Source organism: Odocoileus virginianus, chromosome 3 (assembly GCF_023699985.2).
Source record: "Odocoileus virginianus isolate 20LAN1187 ecotype Illinois chromosome 3, Ovbor_1.2, whole genome shotgun sequence".
NCBI classification, from domain to species: domain Eukaryota; kingdom Metazoa; phylum Chordata; class Mammalia; order Artiodactyla; family Cervidae; genus Odocoileus; species Odocoileus virginianus.
The window spans coordinates 34,757,335-34,769,432 of NC_069676.1; the positions used below are offsets into that span (position 1 = coordinate 34,757,335).

Below are 12,098 nucleotides of genomic sequence, written 5' to 3' on the forward strand. Positions count from 1 at the left end.
TGATTTGAAGAAAACATATATTTTGGATTTTATCTGAGGTTGTTATATTCATGTCCTGAGATCTGAACATCAAAAGGGACATGTCATGTGAGGACTCAAGTGTTCCAGGCAGAGGGTACTAAAAATGCAAAGTCCCTGAGGTATGAGTAAGAATAATGAGGTAGAGGTTTGAGAGTAATGAGTTCACAATAACGAGGCCAGAAAAGTGTAGGGTAGACTTCCTTGTCGGTCACAGAAGGGAGCTTGGATTCTGTTCCAAGACAACGAGAAGCTAACAGAGGGTTTGGAGATGGGGAGTGATAGGATCTGACTTACTTTTTGAAAAGCTTCTCTGGCAGCTGTGATGTGAGGGGCGAGAGTAAAATCCAGGAGGCCAGTTAGGAGGAAACAGCAGCGTTCCAGGGAAGAGATGAGATTGGGAGCTAAGAGGTCCTTTGTAACAAACAGGGCTTCCCTGGGACTCAGTAAGAAATCCACCTGCAATGCAGGAGACCCAGGTTTGATCACCGGGTCATGAAAATCCCCCGGAGAAGGGAATGGCTGTCCTGTCCTGTATTCTTGTCTGGAGAATTCCGTGGACAGAGGAGCCTGTCAGGCTACTGTCCATGGAGTAGCAGAGTCAGACCTGACTTAGTGACACACCCACACACGTGAAAGATATGGTCTATTACCGACTGTATACATCTAGGGCTCTGTCATTTCCCAACTGATACTGCAGTTGACTTCCTGTTATTCTAGGAGATTCCTGAGGCTAGGCCACCCCCAGAGCTGAGTAAGTGTAAGACAGTAACACATGTTGAGTCAATCTATAGCAAAATCTAACTTCTGCAAAGGGCTTTAGCAATAATATAGTCTTTTCTCTCTTTTTTTTTAAAAAAATATTTTATTGAAGTACAGTTGATTTGCAACATTGTATTAGTTGCTGGTATATAGCAAGTGATTCAGATATGTGCGTGCTAAGTCACTTGAGTCAAGTCCCACTCTCTTCTACCCTATGGACTTAGCCCGCCAGACTCCTTTGTTCGTGGGATTCCCCAAGGAAGAATACTGGAGTTTGGGGTTTCCCAGGTGGTCCAGTGGTTAAGACTCCATGCTTCCACTTCAGGGGGCACGGGTTCAATCCCTGGTCTGGGAACTAAGATCCCACATGCTGCATGGTGTGGCCAAAAAGATAAAAAGTAACAAATAAATAAATAACCTTTTAAAAGGAATACTGGATAGGGTTGTCATACTCTCCTCCAGGAGATCTTCCTGACCCGGGGATCAAACCCATGTCTCTTACATCTCCTGCATTGGTAGGTAGGTTCTTTACCACTAGCACCACCTGGGAAGCCCATATATATATGTGTGTGTGTGTGTGTAGATATAGTCTTTTTCATATTTTTTTCCACTATGATTTATCACAGGATATTCAATCGTTCCCTGTGCTATACAGTAGGACCTTGTTTATCCATTCTCTATGTAATAATTCACAGCTGCTAATCCCCAACAGCTCCAATCCACTGCTCCCCAACCCTCCTCCCCCTTGACAGCCTCAAATCTGTTCTCTGCGTCTGTGAGTCTGTTTCTGTTTCATAGGTACATTTATTTATGCTGTGTCTTACATTTCACATATAAGTGATATCAGGTGGTATTTGTCTTTCTTTTTCTGACTTACTTAGTTTGAGAATCACTAGGTCCATCCATGTTGCTGCAAATGGCATTATCTCATCTTTTTCTATAGCTGAGTCATATTCCACTGGGTATATATCTCACATCTTCCTTATCCATTCATCTGTGGATGGACATTTAATTTTTCCCATATCCTGGCTATTCTGAATAGTGCCAGATAATACACTGTTTCACTCTATCCTCTCCCAAATCTTCAAGGTGGCTATAATAAGGTCATGAATTTTACATGTCCTCTATGATTTAATCATTGCCACAAACTGTGAGGTGGGAATTATTCATTTACAGCTAAGAGATGAGCAAACTGAGACAGAGATATTCACTTGCCAAAGCCACAAAATTAATAGTGCAATACTCAGTAAGAATAGGCAGAGGAACCAGAGATCAAATTGTCAACATTCTTTGGATTGCGGGGAAAGCAAGGTAATTCCAGAAAAACTTCTACTTCTGCTTCATTGACTATGCTGAAGCCTTTGATTGTGTGGATCGCGATTAACTGTGGATAATTTTTAAAAGACACGGGTGTACCAGACCACCTTACCTATCTCCTGAGAAACCTGTATGTGGGTCAAGAAGCAACAGTTAGAACTGGACATAGAACAAATAACTAGCTCAAAATTGGGAAAAGAGTATGTCAAGGCTATATATTGTCACCCTGCTTATTTCACTTCTATGCAGAGTACATTATGCAAAATACTGGACTGGATGAATCATAAACTGGAATCAAGATTTCCAGGAGAAATATCAACAACTTCAGATATGCAGATGATACCACTCTAATGGCAGAAAGTGAAGAGTAACTAAAGAGCCTCTTGATAAGTGTGAAAGAGAAGCGTGAAAAGGCTGGTTTCAAACTCAACATTAAAAAACTAAGATCATGGCATCTGGTCCTATCACTTCATGGCAAATAGAAGGGGAAAAAAATGGAATCAGTGCAAATTTTACTTTCTTGGGCTCCAAAATCTGTGTGAATAGTGACTTCAGTCATGAAATTAAAAGACTTTTCCTCCTTGGAAGGAAACCTAGTGTGTGCATGCTAAGTCACTTCAGTCGTGTCCAAGTCTTTGAACTTATAGGTTGTAGCTGGCCAGGCTCCACTGTCATGGGATCCTCCAGTCAAGAATACTGGAATGGGTTACCATGCCCTCCTCCAGGTGATCTTACTGATCCAGGGATCAAACCCACATCTTCTGCATTTCAAGTGGATTCTTTATTACTGAGCCACCAAGTAAAGTGAAAGTGAAAGTTGCTCAGTTGTGTCAGGCTCTTCGAAACCCCATGGACTATACAGTCATGGCATTCTCCAGGCAAGAACACTGGAGTGGGTAGCCTTTCCCGTATCCATAGGATCTTCCCAACCCAGGGATTGAACCCAGGTCTCCCACATTGTAGGCGGATTCTTAACCAGCTGAGCCACAAGGGAAACCCAAGAATACTGCAGAGGGTAGTCACTTATCCCTTCTCCAGCAGATCTTCCTGACCCAGGAATCCAACCACAGTCTCCTGCATTGCAGGCGGATTCTTTACAAACTGGATTATTTACCAATAAGGGAAACCTGGACAGTGTGTTAAAAAGCAGAGACATTACTTTGCCAACAGAGGTCCGTGTAGTCAAAGCTATGGTTTTGCCAGTAGCCATGTACGGGATGTGAGAGTTGGACCATAAAGAAGGCTGAGCACCAAAGAATCAATGCTTGAATTATGGTGCTGGAGGGGACTCTTGAGAGTCTCTTGACCAGCAAGACGATCAAACCAGTCAATCCTAAAGGAAATCAACCCTGAACATTCACTGGAAGGACTGATGCTGAAGCTAAAGCTCCAAAACTTTGGCCACCTGATGCAAAGAGCCAACTCATTGGAAAAGACCCTGATGCTAGGAAAAATAGAAAGCAAAAAGGAGAAGGGGATGGCAGAGGATGAGATGATTAGATAGCATCACCTACTCAACGGACATAGGAATTTGAGAAACTCTGGGAGAGACTGCAGGACAGAGGAGCCTGGCATGCTACAGTCAATGGGGTTGCAAAAAGTTGGACATGATTTAGCTACTGAACAGTAAAAATTTATGTCTCCCTGCAGAACAGGAGATGTACTGCGTGACTTATATAAGGCAAAACTTTGTTTCCAAGCTTAGTTTATTTTCACTATTCCAAACACCCTTAGCATAAGCCTGAGAATCTAAAATACACTGTTGGGTAAAGGTATTACTTCTCTCACTTCTCCTACTTTTTTAAATGAATCTAGCTGAGTCATCTTAATTCCTGCTGGTGTCACTTAACCTATAATGAATAATTTGATGGACAGAAAGCCAACAAATGAAAACTGCTGCTGACATCTCAATGATCTGCTTTACTCAGCAATCAAATGGTAAGGAGTTAACAAATCCTTATTACTAGAATTAGAGGAACAATTATTCATTAGATTCTCTTAGCTCTCAGTGACAAATCCCATTGTATTATAGGCATAAAACTGGGACTCAAAAATCTCTCCCTGTCTCTCTCACACACACACACACACCAGTCCAGAGGCTGATGAAAATTCAATTAAATTTTCATTAAACTATGTATTCTTTTAAGAACAGTGGCTGTGTCTTGTTTACCATTCTAGCATCTGGTCCAGAGCCTGGCTCAGAACAAGCACTCAATAAACATGTGTTGAATAAATTAGCAAAATCTGTAGATGCATATAATTTTTCAAATTTTATTGAAATATAGTTGATTTACAGTTACGTCAATTTCTGCTGTGCAGCAAAGTGATTCAGTTACACACACACACATACATATATATTTTTTCAAATTCTTTTTTTTCCTTTCATCTTCTTTTCCTTTATGCTTTATCACAGGATACTGAATATAGTTCCCTGTGCTATACAGTAGGGCCTTGCTGTTTATCCAGGCTATATATGACACTTTGCATCTTTTAACCCCGTTACCAATCTTTCCCTCCCTCACCCACCTTTCCCTTGGCAAGCACAAGTCTGTTCTCTATGGCTGTGAGTCTGTTTCTCTTTAGTAGATACATTCATTAGGTACATGGTAAAGTGATTCAGTTATTTGTGTGTATACACACACATATATATATATATACACACACATTCTTTTTCAGATCCTTTTCCATTATTATCATAAGATATTGAATATAGTTCTCTGTGCTATACAGTAGGACCTTGTTACTTATCTATTTCACATACGTACCTGTTTTTAAAACCTATTTTTCTTTTTTTAAAACTTATTTGGTTTTGGCTGTACTGGGTCTTTGTTGCTGCCTCCTAATTGAGGCATATGGAATCTCCCCAGAGCAGGGATTGAACCCGTGTTGAACCCTGAACTGCAAGGCAGATTATCAACCACTGGACCACCAGGAAAGTCCTAGTATGTAACTGTTAACCCCAAATTCCTAATTTACCCCTCCACTGGCCTTACATGGAAGCCAAAAAGTACAGTCAAGTAGCAGAAACTACCTTTCCTCATGGAATGGACTCTCCAGTTTGCTGTATCATATTCCTACGGTAGAGTTGTTTTTTTTTTTTAAGTAAAATATTCTTATAACCACATATTCATTCAAAGAAAACGGAAATGTAGATTAAGAGGGTGTATGAAAAGCAAAACATTGAATGGTGTTTAATACAACTGCAAAATTTGTGTGTGGATGTCATAGCCATGCTTTCTGGGAAACAAACTCACTCAGAAGGACAATGCAGATAGTGGAGTGCAGTTTATTACACCGGCGGGCCCAAGGCAGAGTCTCCTCTTAGCCAAGGACCCCGACCAGCATTTGTGAAAATCTTTTATACCCCATGTGTATGTGTCCAAACCCACCAGCCCAAATCCCTTGAGGTTTACAAAGAAAGGGTAAATACAATCACAACAACCCCATCATTCACATGTTATATGTTCAAACAGTTAATAATCAATAAGCCCGAGGTTATATTACAACCAGTTAATAACTGATAAGCCTGTGGTTACATTCTGATAGATACTGTCCAGAGGCAGGGGTGATTAATGTCTGTTTTCTCTTAACCTGGATGTGATCTTCAAGATTCCCCTGCCCAGAGGGGGTCTTATCCTTCCATTGTCATTCCCACAAGCGCTAAGCAGAGTTCAGAGGCCATTGGAGAGGCGGCCTAGCACGATCAGCACGGACAGGCCTGAGATGGAGTCCAGGCCCTATGAATTCCTTCTTCATGGAAAGAATACATCTTAAATCAGAATTATGCAACAACTCTAGAAGGCAACTGACATTGCAGTCCCTCAACTAGTTCTTCTGGATCCATCATTATTGGAGATGCTGAATAGCACTGCATCTCCTTTAAGCTTTGAATTGATGTAAAAAAAAAGTCTCTCAAGTGGCTGCTACTTGCTTCCAATTTTACCTTAAAGGTCCAAGAAAAACTCCAGGACACTATTATAAAGTTTGTGCAGACTGTCAGATTAAAAAAAAGTCACAACTTAAAAGTTGAGAGTTATGTTTTATCGGCAGAAATTTTTAGGACTTAAGCCCAGGAGACAGCATCTCAAGTAACCCTGAGAGAACTGCTCCGAGGAGTGTGGGGAGGAGTCAGGTTGTATGGAGGCTTGCATCAAAGGGCAGGAAGTCTGAACATCAAAGGTATTTTTGTGAATTAAAGAAAACCAGACATCTAAAGTTAAGGAATTTGGTGATTTTCTATATATGAGAAAAATGAAGGAGTCTGGGTTTTCAGAAATCATTTCTTTCATATGCACCTCAGCTATCTAGGGCCAGTATTCTTCCTTTTTCCTTCAGTTCTAACCTTAGCAAGTGGCTGCTGGATCACAGGTTGTTCTTCCTGGTTGCCCTGGAATCGCTGATGACTGTAGCATCCTTGTTTACTGAGATGGCAAGAAATACTCCATTTCTCAAGATCTATTATAAGATGGGATTCAGGCCTGAAAGAAATAGCCAAAACTTAAGTCCTTCCATCCCTTAATATACTCTTCACAGAACTTTAGTTTTCAAAAGCCCTTCAGGTTCTGTCTCAGCAATTTCAATGCTGTGAAGTTGGAAGGGTGAGATACCACAAATAGGGAAGACAATGGGGTCCAGGAGGCTGAGTGCCTTGCTAGGAGTTAGACAGACACTTGATGGAAAAGCAGGCACCAGACACTGACCCCTCTGCCTCCCAAAGTCTTCTGGAGATTGGACAGAAAAAACAGGTGGCAGGAGAAAAGAAATGGAAATGAAAATAGATCTGAAGTGAGGTGGAGGGTTCTAAGGGGAAAGTACAGAAGAAGGCAGACATTGAGAGGTGGAGATAAGGTAGTAGAAAGGGTGAGGGACCACTTCCAAGGAGAGTGAGATAAGGCAGCATATCTGGGGCTGCTGGTGAACCTCATTCCCTCAATGTCAAAACTAGACCAGAGAGGAGGAGGTTTGCACAGGATGTCCAGTACTTTGCCACTTGGACACTGGAACCTGAATCCAAGTCCTTTGATCCCTTTCCAGGGGTCTTCCTTTGGTTGATCACAGAGAAGACGGGCCAGAGGGCAGAGACCAGAGAAGGCCTGAGGCAGGCAGGGGCAGAGTCCCAAGAGGAGTGGATAGAGAGCTCTGCCTAAGTCTGGCAGAGGCCAGGTGGCTGGGTCCCTACAATTTTCAAGGGCCCCTAATCTTCCAGCTTCTGGTGTGAAGGCGGTGAGGGGAAATGCCTACCGTCCCCAGCCCAGTATTCGGGGACTTTTGGAACCTCCCAGAGATGGTCAGGGGCTTTTGGAAACATCATGGCAGGAATCAAACATCAAACGACTGATATTTCTGAACAGCCACAATTTCTTAAGAAACATTCAGAAACACTGGAAATGAAAATGCTTAAAGAGAAGGCAAAATCTGTTGAGTGGCATTCAGGAATTACCGAAGCATTTGGAACCTCTCGGCTCTACAGTCTATTCAAGAGTCATAAGTCTGGAAGACCCTGACTTCAGTTCACTTCATTTCAGTCATTCAGTCGTGTCTGACTCTTTGCAACCCCGTGGACTGCAGCATGCCAGGCCTCCCTGTCCATCACCAACTCTCAGAGTTTACTCAAACTCATGTCCATTGAGTCGCTGATGCCATCCAACCATCTCATCCTCTGTCTTCCCCTTCTCCTCCTGCCTCCAATCTTTCCCAGCATCCAGTTCAGTTCAGTTCAGTTGCTCAGTCGTGTTCAACTCTTTGTGACCCCATGAATCGCAGCATACCAGGCCTCCCTGTCCATCATCAACTCCCAGAGTTTACCCAAACTCATGTCCATCAAGTTGGTGATGCCATCCAGCCATCTCATCCTCTGTCTTCCCTTTCTCCTCCTGCCCTCAATCCCTCCCAGCATCAGGGTCTTTTCCAATGAATCAACTCTTCACATGAGGTGGCCAAAGTATTGGAGTTTTCAGCTTCAGCATCAGTCCTTTCAATGAACACTCAGGACTGATCTCCTTTAGGATGGACTGGTTGGATCTCCTTGCAGTCCAAAGGACTCTCAAGTGTCTTCTCCAACACCACAGTTCAAAAGCATCAATTTTTCGGCGCTCAGCTTTCTTCACAGTCCAACTCTCACATCCATACATGAGCACTGGAAAAACCATAACCTTGACCAGATGAACCTTTGTTGGCAAAGTAATGTCTCTGCTTTTGAATATGCTGTCTAGGTTGGTCATAACTTTCCTTCCAAGGAGTAAGCGTCTTTTAATTTCATGGCTGCCGTCACCATCTGCAGAGATTGTGGAGCCCCCCAAAAATAAAGTCTGACCTGTTTCCATTGTTTCCCCATCTATTTCCCATGAAGTGATGGGACCTGGATGCCATGATCTTAGTTTTCTGAATGTTGAGCTTTAAGCCAACTTTTTCACTCTCCTCTTTCACTTTCATCAAGAGGCTTTTTAGTTCCTCTTCACTCTCTGCCATAAGGATGGTGTCATCTGCATATCTGAGGTAATTGATATTTCTCCCGGCAATCTTGATTCCAGGTTGTGCTCCCTCCAGCCCAGCGTTTCTCATAATGTACTTGGCAAATAAGTTAAATGAGCAGGATGACAATATACAGCCTTGACGTACTCCCTTTCCTATTTTGAACCAGTCTGTTGTTCCATGTCCAGTTCTAACTGTTGCTTCCTGACCTGAATACAGGTTTATCAACAGGCAGGTCAGGTGGTCTGGTATTCTCTACTTTCAGAATTTTCCACAGTTTATTGTGGTCCACACAGTCAAAGGTTTTGCCATAGTCAATAAAACAGAAATAGATGTTTTTCTGGAACTCTTTTGCTTTTTCAGTGATCCAGCGGATGTTGGTAATTTGATCTCTGGTTCCTCTGACTTTTCTAAAACCAGTTTGAACATCTGAAAGTTCATGGTTCATATATTGCTGAACCCTGGCTTGGAGAATTTTGAGCATTACTTGCCCAGCATAGGGGTCTTTTCAAATGAGTCAGTTCTTCACATTAGGGGGCCAGAGTATTGGAGTTTCAGCTTCAGCATCAGTCCTTCCAGTGAATATTCAGGACTGATCTCCTTTAGGATGGACTGGTTGAATCTCCTTGCAGTCCAAGGGACTCTCAAGAGTCTTCTCCAACACCGCAGTTCAAAAGCATCAATTCTTCGGCACTCAGCTTTTTACTCTCTTTTTACTCTTCTACTTTTTCACTCTCACAACTCTCCTATCCCTACGACTACTGGAAAAACCATAGCTCTGACTAGACGGACGTTTGTCGGCAAAGTAATGTCTCTGATTTTGCTTTTTAATATGCTGTCTAGGTTGGTCATAACGTTTCTTTCAAGGATCTATCCTGCCTTTGACTAACTCCCAAGGGCGCCATGCCCACGCAGTTCCTCGACTATTTTCGGAAGTGTTCGGGGTCGTCCCACTAGAAGGCGCCCTCTGGCGGCGGAAATTGTCACCATTTCCACCCCTCCCCATGCCCCGGGTTGGGCCGGCACGCGCAGGCGCAGTTGCGCGCCGGCGGCCTTTCAGACCGGATGTGGTTGCTGCTGAGGTCACTTTCCGGCGGGTGACGGTGCGGACGGGTCAGAAGCGTAAAGGCGGCGGCAAAATGGCGGCGCCTGAGGAGCGGGATCTAACCCAGGAGCAGACAGAGAAGCTGCTGCAGTTTCAGGTAGCAGCGAGCACTCGGTGCAACGAATGTTGCCGCGGGCTAGGGAGTGGGTCCCTAGAGGAGCCCAGAACCCTGCTCAGATTGGGCCCGAGATTCTTCTCAAACCAACAGACGGCCCCCTCCCCCCAAGCCGCCAACTGCCCTGCTAGGTGCCCCCGGCCTCCGAACCTCTGTCTGTCCCCGGCCTTCCAGGAATGGCTGCGGCCAGACCTGCTCTCGCTCTCTCTCATCAGAGGGTCAGCTCTCCAGGTTCTCCTTAGCGGTGCCCGTCCTCAGCCATCCTTTCCAACCAGGATACCGGTTGGACCCTCTCCGCCCACGACTCTGGATCCGCTGAGATGCTTAATCCCCACCGTGGAGTTGGCCTCGTTTCGGGTCTCTGTTAGAGCCTTTCACCAATTTCCCATGCCATTCCTACAAACATTTATTGAGGACTTTTTAGGTGCCAGGTCCTGTGTTGGGCGCTTTGGTAGGGTGGGCCCCCACCCTAAAGGTGTGGGAGGACACCTCGTGTTGAAACAATGCAGCATTGTAAATGTCATCTGTGCCTTCTGACGGGGTTTATTTCCTGGAGCTGATTCCTGGACTCTCGGGCTTGACTCTGCTTGAGGAGGATGGATGGTACACTTGCTGCAGTCGGCCTCGTTTTGGTGGATGTGTAGGTTAAAAACTTTTTTGACACTAAGCACCTTATCCCTGAGCTGGAGAATCCGGTTGGAGGAAACTTAGGTTTCTTTGGGTCTGTGTTACCCTAGTGGGTACCAGTTTATTTCTACAGTACATATCTTAAGTGTTTACCCCCTAAGGACGTTGTGGAGATCACAGTGAGTTTATGGATGTTTAAAGGACTTCATAAACAGTAAACCTCTCTCAAACAGTATTGCAACTGTTAATCCTTATTTAACTTAGGGTAGAATTAAAGTTAGTGGTACACTTATTTCCTAATATAAACTGTGCTAAGTATTCATTAATTCCGCGGTGTTTACCAAGAACTGTAGTGCTCAGGCGATAACACCAAATGGGTAGAATACCATTTATTGAGTGTGGTGTTGTAAGTACTTTGCTAAAACACTTAGCATACTAATGTATTTTATACAACAGTTTAATTGTTTAATACAACAATTGTATTTAATACAATGGCCCTATGAGATTCATATGGTTACAATCTCTATTTTAAAGATGAGGGATATGAGGCTTAAGAAGTAACAAGCGTAGTTTACACAACTAGTAGGGTATGGTGTCAGATTTATTTTTTTTTATTTTTTTTTTTCCATTTATTTTTATTAGTTGGAGGCTATGGTGTCAGATTTAAAACCACGTCCATTGAATTTCCTCAGCGTTTCCTGAGTTCTTGAGGTTCTTCCTGTGCAACACGTGGAAGTAGCAGTGTGCAACTGAAAGTGGAATGCCTGTGCTCTAATACTGTTGTTTTTTTTTTTCCTTTTTGTAAGTTCTGGCTTTTCTGTGGTTTCCTTGATTTCACTGCAGTTAATTTTGAAGTGTTTTCTCTTAAATCAAGCAGTGGGTTGGAAGCATATAGATTGGAAAATACTGTCAGAAGTAGTTGACATTTGATTGGAGGTCTGAGTAGAGAAATTAATGACACAGCAGATTAGAATTAGAATGAATAAAGAGCGGACAACTTGCTTCCACTTCCTGGTAGACCACTAATTCCAGAGTTTTGTTTAACTTTTGGCAGATCATTTTATTCCTTACAACTCTTGAGGGATAAGCCCCCGTATGGTTTTAAAGTGTAATGAGGTGATGTGAACCATAAGTCTTGAAGTACTAAGTCTAGTCCTGGAAGAACATGAATACGTGGTAGCATTTCTGAGATAAAATGCATGGAAACCTCTGTTTTTGTCTTCACTGGATATTTCTATCAGTAAGAGAGGTGAGTAGCAGGTTAGAATTGTGTTGATTGCTTTATTTAATAAGGCAAGTACATTTTACATTTGTGTGTTCTCTAAGCAGTTGCTTGGACCAGGTTCATTATCCGGATTACCATTAACACTCTGAAATTTACTAGGTGTCAAGCATTATACCAGGTATTTGATGTACATTAACTCTTTTAAACCTTTTCGTAACACTGTAAGGTGTTAACCCCAATTCAGTTTATTAACGAAGAAACATGTTCTATGGTGTCAGGTAACTTGCTGAAGTAGTAAGTGACAGAGATTTAGAAATCCATAACCATAGCCATCTTGCCTATAAGCTAATGGAGAAGCCAGATATATACATAAATAATGGATATTTTTCAGTATATTAGTGCTCATAAGTATAATAAACATAGTGGTATAAACCAAGTGCTGTGGAAATTTAGGGAAT

The 12,098-nt window shown here is 42.8% G+C and overlaps 1 protein-coding gene across 3 annotated transcripts in view; it reads left to right on the forward strand.

Moving 5' to 3' along the window:
* The first annotated feature begins 9,658 nt into the window (after positions 1–9,658).
* Positions 9,659–12,098, forward strand: part of FAF2 (Fas associated factor family member 2) — a 64,246-nt gene continuing 61,806 nt past the window's right edge. For 2 of the 3 annotated variants that reach the window (XR_011486812.1, XM_020910314.2), the window contains exon 1: positions 10,291–10,428. Coding sequence is in view for 2 of the 3 variants with exons in the window: in XM_020910314.2 (XP_020765973.1) it covers positions 10,306–10,428 (123 nt within the window). In the remaining variant the exon portion in view is untranslated. Of the gene's footprint in view, positions 9,771–10,290; positions 10,429–12,098 lie in introns of those variants that run through there. The other variant, XM_020910315.2, reaches the window with a different exon arrangement.